We start from the raw sequence: 22,715 nt of genomic DNA, 5'->3' as shown, positions 1-22,715 counted from the left end.
TTACCAGATTGAATAAATAGGTGAATCAACTAAAAGGCAAACAAGGGTTAAATTAAACACCACTTCAAATCCATGCTCAGCTGCCATCCCAGCACAAAACAACACGTCTGCAACGTACACGAGCTGCAATAAGTTTCTACAACGGATTCTGCACCGCCAAGGAATTTGGCTCTCTCTGCCACGGCTAGTGGGTTTGTGAGTCGAAAACGAGCGAGGAGAAGACGCGCCGACGAAGGTCCGGGGAACTTTCGGATCTAAATTTTTATTTGGTTCTCGAGAACTTGAGATATTGTATAAGGACAAAAAGATCTTTTTTTTTTGAGAATTGTGCTTTCTACAGTCTAGGACGATTATACGGATCTTCGCAGGTATTGCAGCAAAAGCGCAAAATGGATCTGTCGAGCGTGCTATCGGACGACGCGCCCATTAGACCATCACCGACCCCAGTAATAATCTCACTTACACCCACACTTCCTCGCTTGAGTTCAATAACATCAGCAGTATCCGCCCCGACGCGCAATACAAGTGGTACGGCAAGCGGTTCAGCATCAGCATCGTCAACCGAGTTTTTCCCTTTACTGCACGCATACGGAGGAGTTGGTGGACATAATAATGCACAACCACCACAGCAGAAACGAGTTAGGCTTGGATCGATGCCGGCCTTTGGAAGTGCCGCGGCTGCGAATTGGCCTGCCGTGTGCAAGATTGCCGAGAGTGCGAGTGCGAGTGCGTCTAAGCAGCAGGTGTGGTTGGTAAGTTCTACGGGTTGAGTCTCGTAATGACAAAGATGCTAAGAGACTTTAGATATTTGGGGCTACAGGGAAGATTGGAAGCCAAATGTGTCGATCAGTATTGGAACGCGGAGACGCGGTAGTCGCATGTTCGCGCAATATACAGACGAAGGTGACTGTTCCTGTCGAATGGGCGGACAGGTTGTTTACAGTGGACTGCGATATCCGATCGCGTGCGATGGTTAAAGAAGCGGTAGACAAGACACTACAGCGGTGGAATCGGGTGGATGTAGTGCTTGACGCCGTGAGTACGGGGGTGATTGCGCCATGCGAGGAGCAGGAAGAGCATGACGTGCGCGAACAGTTCGAGACGAATGTCGTCGGTCTATTTCACATCATCCAGACCACATTGCCGTACATGCGTATGCGTAATTTCGGACGGTATATTGTCGTGAGCGGGATTGCCGGGATGCTAGGAGTGCCGGGAATGGGACCGTTTAGCGCGACAAAATGGGCAGTCGAAGGGATGATCGAGACGCTCTCGTATGAGATTGAGCAGTTTGGGTGCAAGGCTACGCTGGTGTATCCGGGCAGTGTCGAGACGCCAGAGTAAGTTGTAAAAAAAAATTGAAGAGAAGAGAGAGGACGAAGAATGGACTAACGCAGTGCGAATAGGGAGACGGCTACAAATCGGTCTCCGGCCTGGCGACATTTTGTGATTAAGCCTATGAGCCACGAATACGAGGGCACGCCGGCCGAGCATGCGAGGCGGATGATACTGTGGCTGACTGCGCACCGGGAGACGGGGATAGCAAAGATAGGAGAGATAATATGGGAGGTAAGTTGATTAACTAGAACAAAGCTGGTGGCTCAGATAGCTGACCAAGATGAATGTAGCTTGCGCAGTGTCGGAACCCACCCCTGAGACTACTTCTTGGATCAGAAACTGTCGAGACTATGCGCGAACGACTGCGACAGAACGTTGAGGAGGTTGAGGACTGGAAGTTTGTGTTTACGGAGGAGGAGTGAAGATAAACGATAGAGTGGAAGAGTGCGGCTGATGGCTACCTCGGGTCAGCGATCAGCCGGGTCAGGGCATGCGACAGCAGGTCAGTCGGAGCAGGGCTGGGCCGGCGCAGGAGGCCCGAGCGTGGTAGGTTGCTTTTTGCGGGCTTGTTTTTGTTCGATCGGGGTCTGCTCGCCTCGAGTCTCTGCCGCCGTCTCTCTGCGCTGTCACTCTCTGGCTCTTTCCTCAGTCTCTACTCTTTTTCGTGCAGAGATATATATATATATCTGTTGTTGTTAGGTGTGGATAGCGATTGCGATAGCGGATAGCAGTTGATAGCAAATACTGGATTGTGATTGTCTTCTCCAACCTCCTTAGCTCGTCGGCCTCCTCGCTTCTTCATCTCTGCCATCTTCACCATCTTAATCTATCTATTCACTCTTCAGTTACATTTACAATCTACTTTGCTACCCATCTACTCGTCTCTTCTCTTTTTTTCTTCTCTCTCTCTCCTCTCTCTCTTCTCTCTTCTCCCTCCTCACCATGAGCTATCCTCGCTCCATCATGCCGCCCTCCCAGCAGCGCATCAACGAGCTCCTCGAGACGCTCAAGCAGGAGTTCGAGACAGTCACAAATGAAGCGTCGCTTTATCGCATGCACAAAGACGAATTTGATCATAAATGTGAGTTACCTAATTATTCCTCATCTCTGCTTTCTTTTTTATCATTCTTGTACTTTTTCTCTCCTTTTTTTTTTTTTTGGTCTTTTACTTTTTTTCAACTCCTTTCTCTTTCTCTTCTCTTATATATCTTCTTCTCTTTGTTGGTTTGTTTTTTTCTGGTTCTGTCTTTTGCTTTGCTCATTTTGTCTGTTTTCTGTTCACCAACCTCTACTGCTGATCCTACCCCATTTCCTTGGCCTTGCCCTCCCTTCACTATCTTCACCCTATCTCACTACTCTGGCTCTGCTTATTCAATCATTTATTCAACATCTTCTCGCCTAATTTTCTCTTTTTTATTCGCGCTTCGTCACTCGCTCAGCACTCCTCCATTTGTTCTCGCTTCTCTCAGTACTCAGTCATCCTCCTCATGCTTCGCTTCACCGCCTCACTGCCTGCCATCCATTCGATCAATTCAGTCATTTACCTTTTATATTCACAAATCTACTTTTTCCTGTCATCCACAATCCTGACCTGCAACTTATCCCTTTTCCTTCCGCACCCCTCACCTCAGATACCGCACACAGACTCGACCCGCTGCCCCTTGACGATCTCTCGTCACACCTGACTCAACATCTACTCCGCCTCGATACATTTCTCTGTTCTACATCTACATCGTCTTTTACTCTCCTTTTCTCGCGATTTTTGTGCGCTTCAGATTAGATACCTCGCCTGATGTCTGTCCCTCGCCTTTTCGGAAGCGTGACGACCGCCGCATCCGCTTCCGGCTCTGCTCCGCCCATCGTCATCTGTCGCGTCCTTAGGAAGCCCCTGACCGCCAGAGCCGCACTGTCACACCCTTACCCTGAATTCTTTGATACCATTTTCTTATTTATTATATTATTTCATTTTCATTTTATTTTTTTTTTTGTTAATAAAAGGTTTTGCTTGTTCTAGTATTCACCTGCTAACGAATTCTCTAGACAATCAACAGGCTGCCGAGATGCAGCAAATCCGACAAAACGTATACGAGCTCGAGCTCAACCACCGAAAAATGAAAGATCAGTATGTCATTATTTTCGTTTTTGTGTATATAGTTTCATCTATGTGGTTTTGTCCACGTAGCCAATATATATCGTGTATATGTTAACTCTTTTTATAGCTACGAAGAAGAAATCAACCGTCTCAAACGCGAACTCGAGGCTCGAGGCGGCCACGTACCTGCCGCTGCACCGCCCACGCAAGGTGCCTCCGTCATTCCACAGCAGGCCGCACCCGGCTCCGCTTCCGCAGCGCCACCTTCCCTGGGACATTCTTCTTCAAATGTCTTTCAGGGGATCATGTCTGGCCAGAGCGGTCCCACCGGCGCTGCTCTCGCGCCTCCACAGGATAATACAAACAACAACATGCACGGCCAGCCTGGTGCCGCGCCGCAGGCTGCCGGACAGCAGCCGCCTCAGCAAGGTCAGTCCGGATATGGCTCGTCCGGATATTTGAATGGATACCACAACCAGCCACCACAGACGGCCGCGGGAGCCGTTCCGCCTTCGCAGGCTCAACAGCAGCCTCAGGCCCCCCAACAAGCTCAGCAACAGCAGGCCGCTACCGCTGTTACTACGCCGCAGCTGGCTCAAGGCCGCGTTGTCGAAGCGCGGTCGTCGCCGCATGTTTCTCGCGCTAGCCCTGGCCCTCCTCAGGGCAACAATCTCGCCGACCTCGACTTTGACCGTGTACCGAACGAATACAAGAAGCAGGCCAACGATTGGTTCGTTATTTACAATGACCGAGCACCGCGTTTACTTGATGTTGACCTCGTGCACACACTTGACCATCACTCCGTTGTCTGTTGCGTGCGCTTCTCGGCCGACGGCAAGTACGTCGCCACGGGCTGCAACCGATCTGCGCAGATCTATGATGTGCAGACTGGTCAGCGGATATGTCATTTGCAAGACGAGTCGGTAGATCGCGAAGGTGACTTGTATATCCGCAGTGTGTGTTTTTCGCCAGATGGGCGGTACTTGGCTACTGGCGCCGAGGACAAGCAGATCCGCGTGTGGGATATCAAGTCCAAGACGATTCGGCACCAGTTCAGTGGCCACGAGCAGGATATCTATTCTCTTGACTTTGCGCGCAACGGACGGCACATTGCCTCTGGATCCGGAGACCGTACCGTACGTGTTTGGGATATGGAGGGCGGACAGTGTGTATTGACGCTCAGTATCGAAGACGGCGTGACAACAGTCGCGTTCTCGCCTGACGGTCGATTTGTGGCTGCGGGATCGCTAGACAAGAGCGTGCGGGTGTGGGATGCTAGCACGGGCTTTCTTGTCGAGCGGCTCGAGGCGCCGGATGGACACAAGGATTCTGTCTACTCTGTTGCATTCGCGCCGAACGGCAAGGACCTTGTTTCGGGCTCGCTTGACAAGACTATCAAGCTCTGGGAGCTACAGTCAGCGCGCGGACTATCAGGCAGCCACAAGGGCGGTGTGTGCGTCAAGACGTTTACCGGCCACAAAGACTTTGTGCTATCGGTTGCGCTTACGCCTGATGGACAATGGGTTCTTTCGGGCTCAAAGGATCGCGGAGTGCAGTTTTGGGACCCGAGAACGGCGCAGGCACAGTTGATGCTGCAAGGACATAAGAACAGTGTAATCTCTGTTGCGCCGAGCCCAACGGGAAAACTGTTTGCGACTGGTAGTGGTGATTGCCGGGCGCGGATCTGGAGATATAGTGTTTTGGGACAGCAGTAGATATCCAAAAAAAATTGTAGCAATTTAATTTTCTTTTGTGTTTTGTGTCGTGAATGAGAATGAGTATTTGAGTAAGAGGATAAAGAGATTGGATATTATATGTATTATCTGTGTTGTTCAGTTTTTCCCTTTCTCTTTTATCTTTATCTTTACCCTATCCTTGTTTTTTATGAGTTGGAATTTTTGTTTTTTGAGTGAGCCTTGTGGCAGTGCGATTTCATATAAAGAGTGTTCATTTTATGTAACTGTATTCTTATAATTGTATTTTTAACATGAGCCCGTAGGATAGTAAGAGTCTAGATATTAAGGCTGAAGTGGGTCTTGTACGAAGTGCGGCGGAGGTACAGGGTCTTGTACCAGGAACTGTTCCTTACCAGCGGTGGCCGAGAGTCGATTTTGCAAGGAACAGGAGCTGTAGAGTGTATATAACTGACGAAATTAAACGCATTGTTGCAATTCGTAAAGAAAATCAAAAAGTGACGATTTTGAGAGCACTGAGTGGGGCTTGGATGTGAGCGGATCCACGGAGTTGTGACGAGACAGCTAATCATTAGCAACTCTCTCACACTCGTCTCCTCACTCATTCTACTTACACACTCTCTCACTTACACACGCTCTCTTCCTTCGCTCATTCATCTAAATCAATATTCTTCTATTTGCCTAGTCCGGGGAATGCAGCGTAATGCAGCAGGCTACTGGCACGGAGCAGAGCACACGTGTGCTGCAGCAGCAGCAGCAGCAGCAGCAGCAACAACAGCTGCTGCCGCATTTCTATGCACTAAATGATCAACATCATCAGCAAATGAATAGAAATCGTCATCCTGCACCATTTGCGGATACTTCTTCTCAGCTGCCGCCTTTACAGCCTGCTGCTTTTGATAACGGGTTCGATGTTCATTGGCAGCAGCAGCAGCAGCAGCAGCAACCTGTCTACCAGTACACCTATGGCATTCCAAGCCATTCGCTTCCACATTTGGCGTCTCCTCGACAACAAGCGTTGCCGTTGCCACCTCCGACGAAACTCACATCACTTGATGCCGTAAACAATGCGTTCAAAGCAGCTACGCCGTCAGCTGCTGCCGCCAAAATCAACAATTTCCACTCTATGCATGATTACTTTGATACCCCAGTTACGTCGTCGACTACTGCTGGACCGGTTTTATCTGCCGTCTCTGGACCCCAACAGTATCAGAATTTACCGCAGCAGTTCGCCGTTTCGTCGCCGGGTGCGGATATGCACCATCATTCGAATCTGTACCATCGTCCGTCGGCATCTACGTTCTCATCCTCGTCTTCGGTCGCGAGTGGTATCTCATATCTTTCTATAGGCGGTAGTTCTACATCCGGTTCAAGTACGCCTGCCGAAACGCCCACTGCGTCTTCGTCTTTACGGCTACTCAATCTCGACCCTCCAAAGACATCGGCGACGTCCTCGGCGGGTATGTTCCCGCTTCTGTCGGCCGATCCTCGTGTTGCGTCGCCATCATCGTCTTTATCTGCGCCAATTCAACCGCGCCGCGTATCTTCGTCGTCCTCGATTCAGAATCAGCAAGCGCTTTCATTCCTCGGTCGTGCGCATTCTTCCCCGCAAATCCTGCGCTCGCTAAATCCCGCATCCCCAGTGTCTGCCACAACCTCCACCCCCCCTTTATCAACATCGAGTGTCACTGCGACATCTTCATCGACCACGACTCAAATGCGCACGCCCGAGCGACGGGTTAGTGCTAGTTCGATATTTAATTCGCGAGGCAAGATTAAGCGGCAGTCGCCTACCAATTTCGCTGACGAGAGTACGCCGCCTGTTGGCGCCACGCAAGTCGATCATCTCATGCTTATCGTTCAAGCGCGTGAAAAACTGAGGAAAAAAAGCGAAGATGGTGCAGTTAGTTCTTCGTCTTCTGTCGTGGGCAGTGATAGTGTAGTGAATTCTGGAGTTGCGACTGGTTTTTATGGGTTCGAGACCGATGCTGGTGATGGTTCTGTAAGTGCTAGTACAACGGGTAACAATGAGTTGCAAATTAAAGCCGAGACTGGCGAGGCGCCGAAAGAGGAGTTGGGAAGAAGTAGTCGTGGATTAAAGCATCCTTGCTTATACGCTGGGTGTGGAAAGGTTTTTAATCAAAAAACGCACCTTGATATTCATGGTCGGAGTCATACTGGTTCGAGGCCTTATGTTTGCGATGTGCCCAACTGCGGCAAGAGATTCTCTCAGCGAGGAAATTTACGAGTACGTTTGCTGTTTTTCATGGTCAAATTTTTTTTGCTCTTTTTGAGTGCGATGATGCTAATAATGAAATCTAGACTCACAAGCGAAGTCATACTGGTGAAAAGCCATATGTATGCGAGTTGTGTGATAAGAGATTTGCACAACGGGGAAACGTGCGTGCGCATCTTCTGATTCACGAAGATTATCGACCATTTATCTGTAAACTTGGCGCCTGCAATAAGTCTTTTACGCAGCTTGGAAATCTCAAGGCGCATCAGAATAAATTTCATGCCGAGACGTTACAGTTTCTTGCGCAAAAGTTTCAGGTGTATATTGAGTCTGGTTGTGATGAGTCTGCGATTCCGGATGAGGATAGAGAATTGTTTTTGTACTTTGCGGATTTGTACCGTAATTCGAATAAGGGTATCAAGGGACGCGGCAAGAGTTCAAATAAGCTTGTTAGACTTGACGAGAATGGGCACCCTGTCGCTGAAGCTATTGCCGACGCAAATCATACTTCGACAGCGTCGTCTGTTTTCGCTGGAGTACCTCAGCAGCCTGCGGTGACGTCCATAGACTCGATGATAATTCAATCCGAGCCCCCTGCCGAGCAAGACAACCTTCTTCCGCATCTACAGGCACAACCAAGCTCACTTCTTCCGTCTCGTGAATATGATCTCGACTTCAACAGAATTGGCTTGCCCCACCATCCGCAGCAGCAAGCGCAGCAACCAGCGCATCTGCCACCACCGTCGACATCGTCAATGGGTATGCCGTCGTTACCATCTATGCATGAAGCATTGCCGCGGGTATCGCTGGACCCGCCGGAGCATGTGATGGCTATGCATCAGTTGGCGCCAATACAGAGTGATGGACAGCCTCAGGTGCAGCAGCACTCGCAGCAGTATTTTTGAGTTTGATATTTGCCTTAGAATCGGTTTTTTTGTTTGCTTGTCTGGTTCGACAATGGAGAAGGTTCTTTATGAGGGAGTTATGTTTTTTTTCTAAGTGATTTGGTTTTAATAGAATAGTATCTTTTGCTAGATTTTAACGTTTAAACTTTAAACAGTATTATTTGTCCCAGCCGCGCGAGACTTGTTAAATCTTTCCCATGCCGGTTTTTATTCTACAGGTTGTTTCTTTTTTATTTGTTAGAGCAAGAACAATTTAGAGACAGAGGGAATGAGTAAGATTGCCTTGGGGGCCGGTGCTATACCTTCTAGTTTCAAGTCTGCTCTAAAGAGAGGGTACGAGCGGTCTTCATATACAAATTACGATAGGTGTGGTAAGTTACTCTCTCTCTCTCATAAGAAAAGATATAGTGCTGATCTGTTTTGATTTGCTGTCGATAGTTGAGATTGTGAAGAAATTAGATTTGGGAACGACGTTCAAGAAGAATGAGTTTGAGATTTTGGAGATTTATCCTTGTATGTTACTATATTTCTCGTAAGGGAACAAACCTTTACTGATGAGGAATAATTGATGTAGGCACCGGAGTCTGGGGACGAGCTCTTAGTCAATACACGAATCCATCACGGCATATAGTTCTTGAAAGACTTGATAATTATTTCGCTTGGAATGAGCAGTATAATGCTGATATACCGTGGATGCTACCGATCAAAGTGGACGCATATAAATGGAAAGTCTATACATCGCTGTTAAAATACGGCGCCATCTCTCCAAAGAAGTTACCCCATGATGGGATTAATCCGTCGCTACTGGTTACAGGAAATTTAACTAATAAACAAGGATTGCAGTTATTGGGACAGTTTCTCAGTTGTACGGCGTATAGGAATTGGTTACAGGCGTATGGATGTGTGAGGATGCTATTCTGGCTCCGAGCAGTTGACGCGCAGAGAGTAATGCTATCATTACACGATAAGAAAATGAATAGACTATCGACTCTTGCCAGATTATTTTCGGAAATCAAACCAATCGCATGTGTCCACAACACTGATTCGAAAGGCGATGTTGTTCCGGTGCCGGATCTATGGAGTACGCGCTCTTCGCAACCAATTGATATCAGCTCCGAGGACACGTATTTGAAATCAGATCTCGTACTTCTTGATATCCAACCTCGCGCAAAGGAAAGCTGGGAAGACGAGGTGAATATTCTCGAACTAGAATACGTCATTCGCAATCTCTTCATTTTACCAACTGCTCCGCTAAGTACCTCGATCACTACATTAGGCTCTGGAGCCGAGTATTATTTTGCAGAGAAACTACCGCAATTAATGGATAAAATTACGGCAAAATTGACTAATGAGGAATTTGTATTGGTGTTTAAGACTTTTAATAAATGGCCTTTTAAACCGGATCATTTGTTTGATGTTGGGAATGATGTCGACGCGAATACGCCAAGTATGATTACTGAGTTTAGTTGATTTTCCGCTTTTTTCATAGATATTTGTTCATCTCTTTTTCATTTCCGGTTCAATTTTATACGGGGAGTTTTGCGTGTATTTGTTTTGGTCTTTCGTTTAGTTATGCTAATTGCCTTCGAGCGTAAGTATGAAGGAGGTTGTGAATAGAAATAATATTAGTAATTTGTTGAGACTGCATATATTGTTAAACAGTTTATTATTTTTATAAATTCTTCCGGAGTGGTTGGTTCGTACTGAATATTGATACTTACAAGATTCTGAAATATGTCAAAAGGTTTTAAGCAACGCGTTGCGCGACCTCTACTCAACCAAAACATTCAAAAACAAAAACCTCGCAGCCAACATTCACACACACACTCTCTCAACAAACAAGACATCCAACCAACACAAAAAAGAAAAGAAAAAAACAAACGACACAAGATAGGAAACTAGATAGTTTTATTCAGATTGTTCTCTTGATTATGAATTTTTCGTTCTCTGCGGGTAATCCCACTGATATTAATAAATCAATACCATTATTTGGTGGTCCACAATCAGTATTTTCTTCAACAAAATCATCAAACTCACCGTCTGTTAAAACAAATGAGCAAACAAATATATTTCAATCAAGGGGCATAAATGTCAAAGAGCAGCGTGTCGACAATGACGAGGAAGATGAGGATGAAGAGGAGGAGGGGGAGGAGGTTGGTGTTGTGCCATTGCCAGATGCCCCTGTTGCGCACGGTATGATGAACGAGTTCAGCAAGCGCGGGCGAACACTCAAGTTTGTCATGCATCCATTGCTATCAGAAGGTACTGCTTGGATCGATAAGAAAAGTGGGGATGCCGTGGTGTTGCCAGAGGAGACTAAAATCTTCCCTACATCGATTCCGGGGACTAATCGATCTGTTGAATATTCATCGGTAATACTTCGTTATTTTTTGGAATTCTGATCAAGTGAACTGACTGAGAATATTACAGTTTATAATAGAGTCTCATGAGCTATACGCTCAACTACAAGACGCAGCGCAAGAAGCAGCTCAGCAAAACACAATGGACGAAAATATCCTTCCAGCATTCGCTCAACGATTCCTGCAAATCATCGACGCCTGGCGCCGCAGACTCGACGACGAGGCTCTTTCTGACGCATACACTCTCAATCATTGTCTTTTCGCAACATATTTTCTAGACAAAAATACCACGCGCGCAGAGGCTGTTATGAATTGGGTAAATCAATACATACCACGCCCATCTAATGAAGAAACTCGCGTTATAATGACCTCGATGAGTCCAGTATCTCAGCCTGGATTTTGGGATCTTGTACATTTGACAGCCACCAGAGGATTATTTCTGCAATGCTCCAACTGCCTCAAGCAATCGGGTATCGTCGCGCCAGACGTGCGATCCCACGGCGTTCTCCAGTCGGCAATCTCAGTTCTCGAGTCGGCTCCCAAAGGGGCCCAAGCATTCATGGCACACAGACAATGGCGTGCTCGAGCGATTACGTTTGGCGACGACGCCGCGCGATTAAGCGATTCCAGTCTACGAAACGGGTTGACAACACTATCAAAGATCTTGCGCGGGGATATCGACACGATTTTCGCTTTTGCCGAAACATGGCAGGAAGCCACTGCCTCGCTATTTTTACTACATGATCCGTCACCAGCTAGATTGACTGAATATTTTGAGATGGCCACACAGGAGTTCCCAGTCGATTCAACATTATTAGTCGACGAAGGCTGCGCTGCTTTATTTGCAAACAATATACCTAAAGCATTAGTATGTGCAGAGGGATTGGATATTTGTGTGGCTGCGCATATGGCAGATTTTTGCGATCGGCAGCGAATGTTGGATGATTTCTTTGATGTCGAAACAATTGATCGGCCGTCGATTAGAGATTATCTGTTTATCAAGCATGCCGAGATGTGTTTTTCCACATCGGAAATGGTATTTGTCGGAGTTGCATATCTGAGAGATACGGAGGTTGACGAGAGTATCACTTTGATTAGGAATGTATGTATTCTTTGTCTTTTTGAGTTGTGCGAAAGTGTACTGATCGTTTCTCTGTTATGAAATTCATAGATTGTTACGCAGGTTTATCCCCAGGATGAGAGCGTGGTCGAGAGTTTATTAGCCGTTTGCGATGAAGCTGGACTACAAAATGAAAGAATCGAGATTGTCACGGTATGTTTCATTGACGTGTTTTCAGTTGAAATCACAGAATGCTAACACATCAGTCAATAGGCATGGAGTAAGCAGCAGCTATCTAAAAATAAAATCGGAAGCGCTCTACAATGGCTGAGTAGCGTGTCAAATTACGTCGACATTCGAGCCATAATCTGGACTCTTCTCGAAACTAGCTTATTACAAGGCTGTCCACCACTTCCCGACCCAATTCTCAGCGAATACCTTACCTCGCCTCACCTTTGTCCCGATGTGATTCGCGAGTTTCTCGCACCGTATGCAATTTATTATAGTTATCGAGCACAGCTTGCAGAGGGCAATTTGCCGGATGCGGCGGCGTATCTGACGTCGTTGATCCAGTTTTCGTATTTGCCTAGTAAATACGCGTTGGCGCTTATGGCTGAGTTATTACCTATTCTTGATCGCACACAACCGCGCGTACTTCCCGCGTCGGAGATTACGTCGGTAATGACGTTATTTTATAGATTACAAAAGAGTCAGGAGATCAAAGAGAGTCTGGATTTTTTACAGGACGTCCTTGATGAAGCAAAGAGAATCGTTGTCAAGGAAGGCGCTGCGCTGGATGACTTTGATTGGCGGGCGCCGTTTATTGATGAGCAGAGACCTGCATCTGCAAAAGAGGTTTCTAGACTTGTTAGAGAGAGTCTGGTCCGAGAGATTTCAAGGGCATATCTTGATGAAGAGTAGAAAAAGTATGTGTACGATTTAAGAAGGTAAAACAAATAATGTTTGAATAGTGACACCAGACCCTTTAAATTTGTAAGCTTACAAGGCAGCGAACGCGTGGCCGGATTGAAATCAGTTCTAATTGATTTATTGCTTTCAATTCATCCATTAGTTGCTGAGAAAGATTTAATTTTATTTTTGCTTCTTATATATTTATACATATATAAAAAAATGGAATACTCAGAAGTTCCAATTAACTTTGACAAAGTCACAAAACACCTCGACTTCTCCGAGTCGGAAAAGACTCCAGAACGCGCTGCCGAAGTCGCCAAACTAAACAAGCTCTACAAAGATCTAGTTGGTGTCAATTCCGATGTACCACCTCCTCCCAATCAAATTAATGGACGATTAACCGATCAAGTCAAAAAACTTAAGGAGTCTGGCAATCAAGCGTTTAAGCGGTCTAGTTATGCTGACGCAATCAGGATGTACGGATTGGCTATTGAGATGGCGTTGAAAAGAGCATCATGGGAGGCATCTGGCTATCAGCGCGAAGAACTAAGCGTTTTGTTTTCGAATCGCTCGCAAGCCTATATGTCCACGGGATCATGGGGTGAAGGAATGGTAGATGCTGATACGGCGATATTTCTTAGGCGGAGTTTCCCGAAGGCGCATTATCGAAAAGGTAAATGCTTGCAGAATTTAGGAAGATTGAGAGAAGCTAAGGATGCTTATGAACTTGGATTGGAGAGCGGAGGGACTGATGGTAGTGTTGCTGAGCTTAAGAATGCCTTGGCTGATGTTGAGGAGTTGCTTTTTAAAAAGTAAGACATATTTTAAAGAGTGTCGGTTTGTATGATAGGTTGGATATGTATAGATTTGCTTACTGCCGAAAAATCAAACAGGAGCGTTTATAACATTAATAAAGAAAATGGGATGAAACCGATGAATTAATGAACTTTTTTGGCTTTCACAGCACCCTTCCATAATCACGCAAAATTCTAAACAGATTGAAAACAGCAGCTACCTTCTCGTAGAAGCTCTCTTCCGCCTTGCAATCTCCGGCAACTTAAATGGAAGCGATAAAGCAGCCATTTTGTAATTCGCAGCCTCAGCACTCGACAAGCCCAATGCCTCCTTCTGACCCGCGGTGCATAACTTGATCTTACATCCCAAAGCCTTAAATAACTCTTGCACTTTCATTGGACGGATCGAGAGTTCGGATGCTAGAACTGGGATTTCGACAGTGTACTCGTCTATACGCAGGCACGTTGCGAATAAATAGCAAAGTAGCTTATCCTCATTTTTGGGCGTCACTGTAAATGAGTGCTCGATTTCTTTTCCCACACGACCGGCTTTGGACTCGCCAAACCGCTCAATCAAACCGTCAACCAGTATCTCAGGCGGATGATTGAGCTTTGAAATTAACATTCGCTTATTTGATACCCGTCTGTTTTCATAGAATCCGATAAGTAACGCAGCATAGTACAGCAACTTCAGCTTTGGAAGTTGTTCTTCATTTGCGATCCTTCCTACTCGGGTATTGATATAACTTGAGGTCTTAACCGGGAAATGCTGCACTCGCTTCTCGACGTTTTTCTCTCGCAGAATGGAAGCAGGGATACGTATAGCTTTGTACTCGCTAGCACCAAGTAATCCAAATAATGGATAGATTTCATCAGCAGTTGCTGCATCCTCCTTACAAGGCGGGATAGGTCGATCTTCAGATTGCTGCTTGGCAACATCATCTGCGGTCGGAAGTGACGAAGTAAGGGCCTTGATGTTGTCGACGATCGAGTCAGTGTAGGATTCAAGCTTCTCAGCATCAATCTGGTTACGCTCCAGGTCGTCGATTGCCTTTTTAGCTTTCTTGGTACCAAAGGCTTCACCTAACGCGTTACGTTGTAGTCGATTCTGTTGTGTCTTCGTCAGCAATTTTGTTGATTAGATATAAGAGGAAATATGTGCTGAGCAATCATACCTGAACATTGATTTGCTTCTTATCAACGATCTGCCTCTTCTTCTGCGCCTTGATTGTTCGTGAGGTGTTTATGATTGGCGCATGCATCAACTCTACTGAGCCAGTAGCCGGGTCATAGAGGCCGACATAATACCTATCATCATCTCAAAATTAGCCCCTCAACTATATTGCTAGATGGGAAAATAAAATGAGACCACTGACAAATCTTCATCGGGATCATTCGTGCCGTCGAATTCCATGCGTTCTGTTTCACCATGAATCGCGTATTTGGTATCTTTATGCTTATAAGCCTGAAATGTTGCATCTTCCGGCACCGTCACTCCAGGAAACATCCCTATTCACCAAGACAAAGAAGGTTAGAATTTTCTTTTTTCGAAGAATTAAGATAATATAAACAATTTTCACTAAAAATACCTAAAAAGGGAGTAAGGCTCTCATTAAACTGAACATCAACACCTTCACCACTAGACACCTTATGCTTCTTCTCCTTCTTCTCCTTCTTGTCTTTCTCCTTCCTCTCTTTCTTCTCCTTACGATGCTTTCGCTTTTTTTCGTTCTGAACCGCCTCACTCATATCTCTGGATACACGAGGGGTCTACAAGAGCTTATCTTGAATAGCCAATATCAATAAAACAGTTTGTAGACGAGAGAGGCGGAGAGTCAAGAAAATAATCTCTAAACTATTTTTCTATGATGATTCGTTGATGCGGCTCCTCGAAAAGTCCCAAAATTTTTTGTTTTCCTCAGGGGTGAATTGCTTTGTAAGTGGTTATATACAATATATTTCCTTGATTTGCCAGTATGACGCCAGAGATATTCATATATGTATAATAGAAATATAATACATAACTTTCTTACTACAAATTGTTTAAAGGCAGAGGATTGATTAGCCATTTATAAATCTTAGATCAAATATAGTTTTCCTGAACAATCAAGATTAGTAATAAAGAACACTCGAGGATGTTTCAAGAAATAGACTACGACTACATTTAGCAATTTTTTAGGCATGAATCTCAGCTCTTTTATTGATAGATAAACGAACTGGAAATACAAAACCAGTTTTTCATATACACATTCTCAATTGCAAAAAACCGAAAGATCCAAAAAACTTCCCTTCATGTCTCTCCAACAGTAGACTATCGTAAAATAATCGCCAGTCATTGATTCATTGACGCAAAATCTAGCAGATCTTCCATAACGATTTCCCATCATATTGAGAATATTTTCCACAAAACTATGTCGGCCTTATAAAAAAACACCATCATTTATGTGCAACAACGTACACATTAGTGCTTTTTCCTGTCGATCCACATAACTGCACGCACAATTGATATCGAGAAGTCGCGAAAAAGTGATATATATTATCCGTGTTTGTCACTCCGTTATGAGAAATCAAAAAGATTTCTTCTACTGATGCCCTGAAGAAACTATGCAGAAAGACAAAGGAACGCGACACGTTTATTTGCTACAAAAAGTCAGCATGCAGTCCTAAATAGTTCGTCATATTAAAATCGACACATACGATCTGGCTCTGACTTTCCGGCGCTTCCGCTTCAGTCTTCTAACTCTCTTCTTTCTCTGTTGCAAAACTTGTTAGCATCACATTCAAGTGATCACGTTGCGCATGTGCACATAATCAATCTTGTCGTACCCATTTAGCACGCATCCTACAGATAAAGATATATTAGCATGATCGTCACTCAATTGCACAAACATCATTCAATTACACACCTGCCTGATTTCTTCTAGGAATTCCTGAAAGAAAATGTTCAAAAAGAATGCGAGTTGCCGGTGAGAAGAAAAAGGGAAATGGAAGAGAGCGGGCGAGTGTTGCATGTTTATACGGCGTGCTTGGACCACGATCCAGTGTAGGGTTTAGTCTGTGCTGTGTAATTGAATCCAAGATAAGACATAGCGTGTGAAATGCCAGTAATAGAGTAAATATGGGTATATATTCTGTGAGTCCTATTGCGGTGGGCAGCTAGCGGTGTGACTGTTTTTCGAACGGCAGCTGACGTCACGCTTACATTTAGCATTTGAGGGGTATGTGGTGATTACGTAAAGAATTGTTCCTAGCACTTTTATTACCCGTGTCATTTACAATCATGATTTACTCATTATATAGACCTCCTTCAAAGCAAAACTCTTCCATATTGACGCGACGAAAACACTACCATCCCCGGCGCGCCAACTTCTCAGTCTCCTTCAGACTCTCAACTGTGCGACCAACCATAGCAGGTCCCAAATCTGTGCTAACCTCAGCAAGTACCTTCGCATCCTACAAACACAAGAGTTAGCACAAGTCTCTTCTAATAATAGAAGCAAATATGGAGAACAAACATTGTAGTGAGTAACAGCTTGAACGATGGCACGCGCCCGCTTCTCCGGGTTGTGTCCAAGAAAGATGCCAGAGCCCACGAACACACCGTCACAGCCTAGCTGCATGCACATCGCGGCATCAGCAGGTGTCGCGATTCCACCACTATCGAGTCCAATTAGCTCTTTATATCTTTCTGTAATGAATAACGATACATACGCCGCAAAGTTGACGACACTTAGATGACCTTTCCGTGCAGTGTCCTTGAGTAAATGGTACGATACTCCAAGATCCTTAGCATACACGTAAAGCTCCTCATCCGACATACCGGCCGCTTGACGGATCTCGTGGTTAATCTGGCGAATATGCTTGACAGCTTCAGTAACATCTCCGGTCCCCGCTTCGCCCTTTGTGCGCACTGCATTTTACTTGTTAACTTGTACTGAGATATTGTAACTTTATATATGATATCGTACTCATTGCGGCACCTTCGCTGATACGGCGGAGCGCCTCGCCAAGGTTCCGCGCTCCACAGACGAAGGGAACTTTGTAGCTGTGCTTGACGATATGATGGACTTGATCGGCAGGAGTGAGGACCTCTTTACGTTATCATGTTATTAGCAATCGAATAGCAAAAGAGAGCAGAGTAGATCTGACGTACCAGACTCGTCAATGTAGTCGACTCCGAGGACTTCGAGGATCTGAGCCTCGACAAAGTGACCGATACGGCACTTGGCCATGACTAAATATCCACGACTTAAGTTAACAACCAAACCATTCGCTCATATACACTTTTGAAAAGTTAAAGCGACTAGCAAACGGAAAAACTAACCCGGAATAGAAACACTGCAGCAAATACAATTAGTATTACTATTTATACAGAACACGGCAAGATGAGAACTCACGCATCAATGATTTCCTTGATCATCTTAGGATCGCTCATCCGTGCCACTCCACCTTCGGCACGGATATCAGCTGGTACACGCTCAAGAGCCATTACAGCACAAGCACCGGCGCGCTCGGCGATAACTGCTTGCTCGGCGTTGACGACGCTGGAGTTTAGTTAGAGATCTGCGTTTCTATAAGAAAATGATTATAATATAGATGGAGCATACTCCATAATGACTCCACCTGTTAAGTAAATATGTTAGCTAATGTTTATTTTGGCAGTGCGCTGAAATCCTGACTCACCTTTGAGCATTTGAGCAAGACCGGCTTTCAGTGTGAACGAAGTATTCGCAGCGACGACACTCGCGTCAACCGGCGGCCGAGGGGTAGATGACTTTTCAAAAGACATGACGGCAGCAAATATTTTTCTAAAGAGAGCCGCGTTACGCAGAACAAATGGTGCTCAAGGGTATATATCTTTTGGCAGATACTGAATTATGGGGAAAGCGAAAAAGAAAAAAACCCCCCCTCGAGAAAGAGTCAGCGTGCGGCGCCGCGATCATGAGCAGCTCGCAAGCTATCTCATTTCTCTTGTATTTCTTTCCTTTTTACATATCGATTAAAAAAGTGATGACTTCTACAGCTTCATTCTTGCTACAATTGCCGTCCTGGTTATATCCAACTATTCTCGCTAAGATCCGGCTGCCGCTGGCTCATGATAGCGCAGCCGTCAGTGGCTTGGTGGCTTGCTTTAGCAGAAAACGTCTATTTACGGGGCTCGTACTTTACTCTGTTATTTCGTACTTTTCTCTGTTAATTGAGAAGAATACCACAATTACTGTTCTGACAATCAACCTTAGCCCAAGTAAAATATACAACGTGAGAAATGATGAGGATCAAAGGAAAAGTAAAAAGTGAACAGATTTAAAAGGGCATCACCCAACTGTAACAAATTTACCAACCATCCTCAGCAAAACATGTGCCGGCATTCTTACTACCGTTCTTAGAATCTTCTCCGGTATCTCAAGAACCCACCGAGTCACCGACCGCCTGATCCACCACGTCTGCGCAGCATGTCTCTGCGACATACTATAAATACTATTCTTGTCCTGCACGCGCGGCGCCAGCCCATACGTTTGCAATCTTGCCGATGCGAGCTGGGCAATGCCCGCTGTATTCCCAGAACTAAACCTTCTAACCTCTTCTTCCAACTCGCCAACGCGTGACCCAACTTCCTGCGCCTGAAAATATTGTTTCCGCTCATACTGCCGCATAGCCCTCAGCAGCGCATCAACGTCCGTCCTGAGTCCTTGCTCAGCCACGTCCCGAACATCCATCACCAAGTCACGCATATGAGCAAGTTCATCCTGTAAATCAGCAACATCTTGCTGCAGTCGCGAAATAAGCGTGACGCTCTCCACTCCTAAAGCAGAATCAGCTGTGCGCCTTTTAACGTATTCTGATACGCAGCTACCAGAGCGCGCAAATGCTGACAGTACAAATAGCGTGATATTAGAATTCGAAACGAGACCGCCCGCAGCCGAATTAGACGATAACAGAGAGCTGCGCACATAGTGTAGTAGAAATCCTCCTACAAAGGGGCTAACGATCAGCACGACCAGCGTGATTAGTTCCCAGCGGTGGACTTTTGCCGCAGTAGTCTTCTGCTCTCGGACTGCCTTCTCCTGTACTCTTCGAGCGAATAACACCGCGTCTGCAGAAATCGAGTGTGCTCGTGCATCTTGATACAATGCATACGGCGCTTTTACTAGAAATTGTAGGTACAGCGCCATGAGCAGCAAAAATAGAAAATCAGTCACCGTGCGCGAGCCGTTGACAAAAAATATACCAACAAAAGCGGGACAAATCGCAAAAAGTAGAGGGATATACGTCCAAGCCGAGTCATCGTCATCATCGTCTCGACGATCCTGTGTGCTTCGTGAAGTTGTGCTCATAAATGAAGCACTGCGATGGTGAGCAATTGTCGGCAGTGACGAAGACATTGAACGCGCTTTCGCGCTCGTACCGGACGACACTGGCGATGACTTCCTGCGCTTTTTGTCCTTACTTCTTCCTTCCAAAGGACTTGAAGCAGACTGATGACTACGTGCAGTCAGTCTGGCGATCAACAACGCGTCGCGCTCGGTCGCGTGTGCTTGCTCAGCAATATCCGTCGAAATTCGCCCACCACCTTCTTCACGCGGCTTCATGTCAGTCTCGTCGTCGGCGATGACAGACTCATCACTGCTCTTATGCAATATATCAGCTTTGCATAGGTTAATTGGAGTACTCCCTCCCGCGCTCAAGTAGTTTCCCGTAGCGTTCGCGCCAGATCTATAAACTGACTGATCTACTGCTGTGGCTGACACACTTTCAGGCTCTGCGCCCCGCGGCCGGCGACGCACAGAGTGCTGGCTGTCAGAAGAAATGGCCAGAACTGAATGATGAGCTAGCGATTCGGTGAATAAGCTTGGCTGAAGGGCATTCGAGGCCATGCTAGTGGGCAAACGAGTGAGATTTGTGAATGATTGATATTTCGAACCAGAGAAATCTTTGACACACACAACAGCCTGTCCTTTGAGTAGAAGCAGCAACGTAAAACAGATACAAGACTATCCTCAAGTGTCCCAACAAACTCTGACTGAATATACAAACAAAAAAAAGGAGGCTCGCCGATCATGTCGCGGTTTTGTTTAGATTGCGGGGCTGGGTTTTAGACTTCCCCACAAAGTCACGCGCACCCGCGGATTGCGCGCGTCCTTTAGACCACCACGTAGCATTAGATAAATAAAAACAATATAATTATCCAGCTAATATTCATGTAATTAACACATTAAATAAAACACCAGTGAACACGATAACAAACACAGACGTGGCTGGAATGCCGGTCGAAGAACAACAAGAAAAAGCACAAAAATTAAGATCCGATAATGAGCAGCACAAGAATCCCATCCAAACAATTAAATACAAACGTCTAGGCCAAACTTGGACAAACAAGAGCAAAACAAACTAAAGCAGATCCCAAATAATGTATAATTTATAGTTTAGCTCATTTCTTAACACCCTGCTCCATTTTTGTATACAAAGTATAATATACAAAGCATAAAGTACACTGACTAGAGCCACTGAGAATCAGCAGCGCAGATAGAAACACAGATGAACAGCTCTCAGGCAAGTCCGATATCCATGTCCACTATCGCCGTTTCAAACGACTCCGTTACTCCCGCTGACGAATTCTCACCATCCCCGTCATACACGTACTGCGTCGTGTATTGCGCGTCTAGATCGGCAGCCATCAACGAGGCATCATGTTGCATCATGAGTGCCTGGTGGTGGTGCTGAGACCGATCTTTTTCGTTAGCCATGTCGTTGTCAAACTCGTGATAGGACTGTGACAGCACGGATCTTGGTAGAATATCTTGCATAGATCTCATTCGCTCTCTCCGCCCGTGCTGCTCTACGGCCTCCATATGATGCTGAAGTTGTTGCTGCTGCTGCTGCTGCTGCTGCTGCTGCTGAAGATGCAGATGCACATGCAACGGTTGTGGAGCAGGAGGATGAGGCGCAAATGCGTACAGAGATACATTTTCCGCAGACAAAAGCATGCCTTGCACATTTGCCGTCTGCAGGGCAATGGAGTCATGGATAGAGCCCGTCGTGTACCTTCTTGCATTAGGATTTAAGTACGGCGGCGTTGAACCCGCGCTTGTAGCTGTACTTCGCGGAGCGGTATAAAGTAGCTGGTTCACGTCCTCAATCGCGCGGTCTCGTGGCGTGAAGATGTCTAGTGCATCAGCTGTAGCTGTCGTGGGTGACTGCTCGGACGCGCTTGTCAATATCGCATGATTATACGAGAGATATTGTGACTGACTTTCCAGAACCGTGCTGGGATGCATATTATGCTGCATTACTACAGGAATATATTGCTGCTGCTGTTGCTGCTGTAGCTGCAGATGTACTTGGGGCTCTGTGGAGGCAAATGGTGCCGGCTCCGGCGGCGCCGCCTCCTCAAGCCGTATTCTCCGACTTGGCAGCTCCTCACTTTTAGCAACACCGTCAGTCTCAAGCTCTCGCTTTATCGCAATGGCTGGTGACAATTTCGGCATGCGGTTCGCAATCGTGTTGAGAGACCGACTGGACGCTTCCACGGCAGCCGCCGCAGCCGCTTGCACGCTCTTTGATGGCTTCTCGAGAGCAATTGTCCAGATTATTAACGCCTCAGTAGTAGAACATGGGTTGCGCTGATGCTGCTCCTCCATATCTGCAACGTAGTAAATCTCTTCGAGCAGCTCCATTTTGTTTTTCGGTATGTTTAACGCGCATTCGAGCGTTGCCGAGCGCAGCTGCTTGAGATCTACTCTTCGAGAACGTAGCATTGAGACAAGAAGCAATAACCGCTCAGGTTTCATCAAATGATCAGGCTCGCGGTGTCGCGCATTATTTGGCCACCAATCAGGTTTATATTCCTCACCCTTGTTGTAAGGATGATTACTCTGCTTCTTTGGCTCAATGACTTTAATCCATGCCTTGGCAACGATCTTGCACACGAGCTGCTGTAGTTCCCGGAATTTGGCCTCAAAAAACTGCGTCACGGCATCAGAGTCCGAGATGGCAAGGGGGTAGTACCCTGGCAGATCCGTCTGGGTTGAGAGAATCGGCTCAGGGATCTCATCTGTCGAGCGAATGTATACAGGTGGAGGGCGAGCCCGCTGGGCTTTTGAAAGGAATTCTTCTTCGCCAAATGTGGCAGTATTGCATGTACTGCTTGATGGACCTCCTAGAGGTGTCGTGATGGATGATGGTGTGGATTGAGTGGGAGAGCGACCAGTAACAGCTGCGGTCGGGAGCGGTTTTGGCGAGCGGATGTGGGTGGATGATAGAGATGCCGACAGATGCCGCGGAGCTGGCGGTTGCTCAGACAGCGCGGCGGACTCTGGATATGTC

At 46.2% G+C, this 22,715-nt stretch overlaps 10 protein-coding genes across 10 annotated transcripts; 6 read left to right on the top strand and 4 right to left on the bottom strand.

Moving 5' to 3' along the window:
• Positions 1–294: 294 nt before the first annotated feature.
• Positions 295–2,020, top strand: V2V93DRAFT_215193 (uncharacterized protein). Its single transcript, XM_066907030.1, has 4 exons — positions 295–752; positions 805–1,340; positions 1,407–1,569; positions 1,629–2,020. The coding sequence occupies exons 1-4, from the start codon at positions 390–392 to the stop codon at positions 1,758–1,760; spliced, it is 1,194 nt and encodes a 397-aa protein (XP_066765987.1). The 5' UTR covers positions 295–389; the 3' UTR covers positions 1,761–2,020.
• A 1,143-nt stretch (positions 2,021–3,163) lies between these two features.
• On the top strand, positions 3,164–5,486 carry V2V93DRAFT_215207 (WD40-repeat-containing domain protein). Its single transcript, XM_066907031.1, has 2 exons — positions 3,164–3,460; positions 3,558–5,486. The coding sequence occupies exons 1-2, from the start codon at positions 3,399–3,401 to the stop codon at positions 5,143–5,145; spliced, it is 1,650 nt and encodes a 549-aa protein (XP_066765986.1). The 5' UTR covers positions 3,164–3,398; the 3' UTR covers positions 5,146–5,486.
• A 326-nt stretch (positions 5,487–5,812) lies between these two features.
• V2V93DRAFT_368438 (uncharacterized protein) lies at positions 5,813–8,402 on the top strand. The gene is made up of 2 exons (XM_066909794.1): positions 5,813–7,372; positions 7,447–8,402. Exons 1-2 carry the CDS (start codon positions 5,828–5,830, stop codon positions 8,263–8,265), a joined length of 2,364 nt encoding a protein of 787 aa, XP_066765985.1. The 5' UTR covers positions 5,813–5,827; the 3' UTR covers positions 8,266–8,402.
• A 41-nt stretch (positions 8,403–8,443) lies between these two features.
• On the top strand, positions 8,444–10,040 carry V2V93DRAFT_400222 (ribosomal RNA adenine methyltransferase KsgA/Erm). The gene is made up of 3 exons (XM_066912575.1): positions 8,444–8,636; positions 8,704–8,778; positions 8,840–10,040. Exons 1-3 carry the CDS (start codon positions 8,534–8,536, stop codon positions 9,733–9,735), a joined length of 1,074 nt encoding a protein of 357 aa, XP_066765984.1. The 5' UTR covers positions 8,444–8,533; the 3' UTR covers positions 9,736–10,040.
• Positions 10,041–10,045: 5 nt separating this feature from the next.
• V2V93DRAFT_368434 (Nup85 nucleoporin-domain-containing protein) lies at positions 10,046–12,713 on the top strand. The gene is made up of 4 exons (XM_066909793.1): positions 10,046–10,637; positions 10,696–11,727; positions 11,797–11,898; positions 11,959–12,713. The coding sequence occupies exons 1-4, from the start codon at positions 10,197–10,199 to the stop codon at positions 12,604–12,606; spliced, it is 2,223 nt and encodes a 740-aa protein (XP_066765983.1). The 5' UTR covers positions 10,046–10,196; the 3' UTR covers positions 12,607–12,713.
• On the top strand, positions 12,714–13,539 carry V2V93DRAFT_368431 (uncharacterized protein). Its single transcript, XM_066909792.1, has one exon. The coding sequence runs from the start codon at positions 12,817–12,819 to the stop codon at positions 13,411–13,413; it is 597 nt and encodes a 198-aa protein (XP_066765982.1). The 5' UTR covers positions 12,714–12,816; the 3' UTR covers positions 13,414–13,539.
• On the bottom strand, positions 13,448–15,334 carry V2V93DRAFT_368430 (RNA polymerase I associated factor, A49-like protein). The gene is made up of 4 exons (XM_066909791.1): positions 14,981–15,334; positions 14,768–14,900; positions 14,567–14,699; positions 13,448–14,499 (listed from the first exon to the last, which is right to left on the bottom strand). The coding sequence occupies exons 1-4, from the start codon at positions 15,138–15,140 to the stop codon at positions 13,609–13,611; spliced, it is 1,317 nt and encodes a 438-aa protein (XP_066765981.1). The 5' UTR covers positions 15,141–15,334; the 3' UTR covers positions 13,448–13,608.
• Positions 15,335–16,632: 1,298 nt separating this feature from the next.
• Positions 16,633–18,269, bottom strand: V2V93DRAFT_368427 (SOR/SNZ family-domain-containing protein). Its single transcript, XM_066909790.1, has 9 exons — positions 18,075–18,269; positions 17,999–18,014; positions 17,789–17,935; positions 17,716–17,729; positions 17,545–17,625; positions 17,360–17,482; positions 17,103–17,301; positions 16,907–17,048; positions 16,633–16,844 (listed from the first exon to the last, which is right to left on the bottom strand). The coding sequence occupies exons 1-9, from the start codon at positions 18,178–18,180 to the stop codon at positions 16,737–16,739; spliced, it is 936 nt and encodes a 311-aa protein (XP_066765980.1). The 5' UTR covers positions 18,181–18,269; the 3' UTR covers positions 16,633–16,736.
• Positions 18,270–18,745: 476 nt separating this feature from the next.
• V2V93DRAFT_317910 (uncharacterized protein) lies at positions 18,746–19,681 on the bottom strand (the record flags this gene model as incomplete). Its single annotated transcript, XM_066907248.1, has 1 exon — positions 18,746–19,681. A coding segment is annotated over one exon (936 nt), but the record flags the coding sequence as incomplete, so codon positions are not given.
• A 1,650-nt stretch (positions 19,682–21,331) lies between these two features.
• Positions 21,332–22,507, bottom strand: V2V93DRAFT_318447 (uncharacterized protein; the record flags this gene model as incomplete). The annotated part of the gene is made up of 1 exon (XM_066907254.1): positions 21,332–22,507. A coding segment is annotated over one exon (1,176 nt), but the record flags the coding sequence as incomplete, so codon positions are not given.
• Between the last annotated feature and the right edge of the window lie 208 nt (positions 22,508–22,715).

This window comes from Kockiozyma suomiensis, assembly GCF_038497685.1.
Source record: "Kockiozyma suomiensis strain NRRL Y-17356 unplaced genomic scaffold V2V93scaffold_6, whole genome shotgun sequence".
In the NCBI taxonomy this organism is placed as follows: Eukaryota; Fungi; Ascomycota; class Lipomycetes; order Lipomycetales; family Lipomycetaceae; genus Kockiozyma; species Kockiozyma suomiensis.
The sequence above is the reverse complement of the archived record's forward strand: the minus strand, read 5'-3'. Positions and strand labels throughout refer to the sequence as shown.

Excerpts from the sequence above, each read along its gene's own strand:
- V2V93DRAFT_215193 (XM_066907030.1), top strand. The coding sequence starts at position 390 with ATGGATCTGTCGAGCGTGCTATCGGACGACGCGCCCATTAGACCATCA. Across the intron at positions 1,341-1,406 it reads GGCAGTGTCGAGACGCCAGA|GGAGACGGCTACAAATCGGT; the intron begins GTAAGTTGTAAA and ends CAGTGCGAATAG. Across the intron at positions 1,570-1,628 it reads TAGGAGAGATAATATGGGAG|CTTGCGCAGTGTCGGAACCC; the intron begins GTAAGTTGATTA and ends AGATGAATGTAG.
- V2V93DRAFT_215207 (XM_066907031.1), top strand. The coding sequence starts at position 3,399 with ATGCAGCAAATCCGACAAAACGTATACGAGCTCGAGCTCAACCACCGA. Across the intron at positions 3,461-3,557 it reads CACCGAAAAATGAAAGATCA|CTACGAAGAAGAAATCAACC; the intron begins GTATGTCATTAT and ends CTCTTTTTATAG.
- V2V93DRAFT_368438 (XM_066909794.1), top strand. The coding sequence starts at position 5,828 with ATGCAGCAGGCTACTGGCACGGAGCAGAGCACACGTGTGCTGCAGCAG. Across the intron at positions 7,373-7,446 it reads CTCAGCGAGGAAATTTACGA|ACTCACAAGCGAAGTCATAC; the intron begins GTACGTTTGCTG and ends AATGAAATCTAG.
- V2V93DRAFT_400222 (XM_066912575.1), top strand. The coding sequence starts at position 8,534 with ATGAGTAAGATTGCCTTGGGGGCCGGTGCTATACCTTCTAGTTTCAAG. Across the intron at positions 8,637-8,703 it reads TACAAATTACGATAGGTGTG|TTGAGATTGTGAAGAAATTA; the intron begins GTAAGTTACTCT and ends TGCTGTCGATAG. Across the intron at positions 8,779-8,839 it reads GATTTTGGAGATTTATCCTT|GCACCGGAGTCTGGGGACGA; the intron begins GTATGTTACTAT and ends TAATTGATGTAG.
- V2V93DRAFT_368434 (XM_066909793.1), top strand. The coding sequence starts at position 10,197 with ATGAATTTTTCGTTCTCTGCGGGTAATCCCACTGATATTAATAAATCA. Across the intron at positions 11,728-11,796 it reads GTATCACTTTGATTAGGAAT|ATTGTTACGCAGGTTTATCC; the intron begins GTATGTATTCTT and ends TGAAATTCATAG. Across the intron at positions 11,899-11,958 it reads AAAGAATCGAGATTGTCACG|GCATGGAGTAAGCAGCAGCT; the intron begins GTATGTTTCATT and ends ATCAGTCAATAG.
- V2V93DRAFT_368431 (XM_066909792.1), top strand. The coding sequence starts at position 12,817 with ATGGAATACTCAGAAGTTCCAATTAACTTTGACAAAGTCACAAAACAC.
- V2V93DRAFT_368430 (XM_066909791.1), bottom strand. The coding sequence starts at position 15,140 with ATGAGTGAGGCGGTTCAGAACGAAAAAAAGCGAAAGCATCGTAAGGAG. Across the intron at positions 14,901-14,980 it reads GAGCCTTACTCCCTTTTTAG|GGATGTTTCCTGGAGTGACG; the intron begins GTATTTTTAGTG and ends CTTGGTGAATAG. Across the intron at positions 14,500-14,566 it reads AGAAGCAAATCAATGTTCAG|AATCGACTACAACGTAACGC; the intron begins GTATGATTGCTC and ends AAGACACAACAG.
- V2V93DRAFT_368427 (XM_066909790.1), bottom strand. The coding sequence starts at position 18,180 with ATGTCTTTTGAAAAGTCATCTACCCCTCGGCCGCCGGTTGACGCGAGT. Across the intron at positions 17,483-17,544 it reads CGACTACATTGACGAGTCTG|AGGTCCTCACTCCTGCCGAT; the intron begins GTACGTCAGATC and ends GATAACGTAAAG. Across the intron at positions 16,845-16,906 it reads AAGCTGTTACTCACTACAAT|GATGCGAAGGTACTTGCTGA; the intron begins GTTTGTTCTCCA and ends TTGTGTTTGTAG.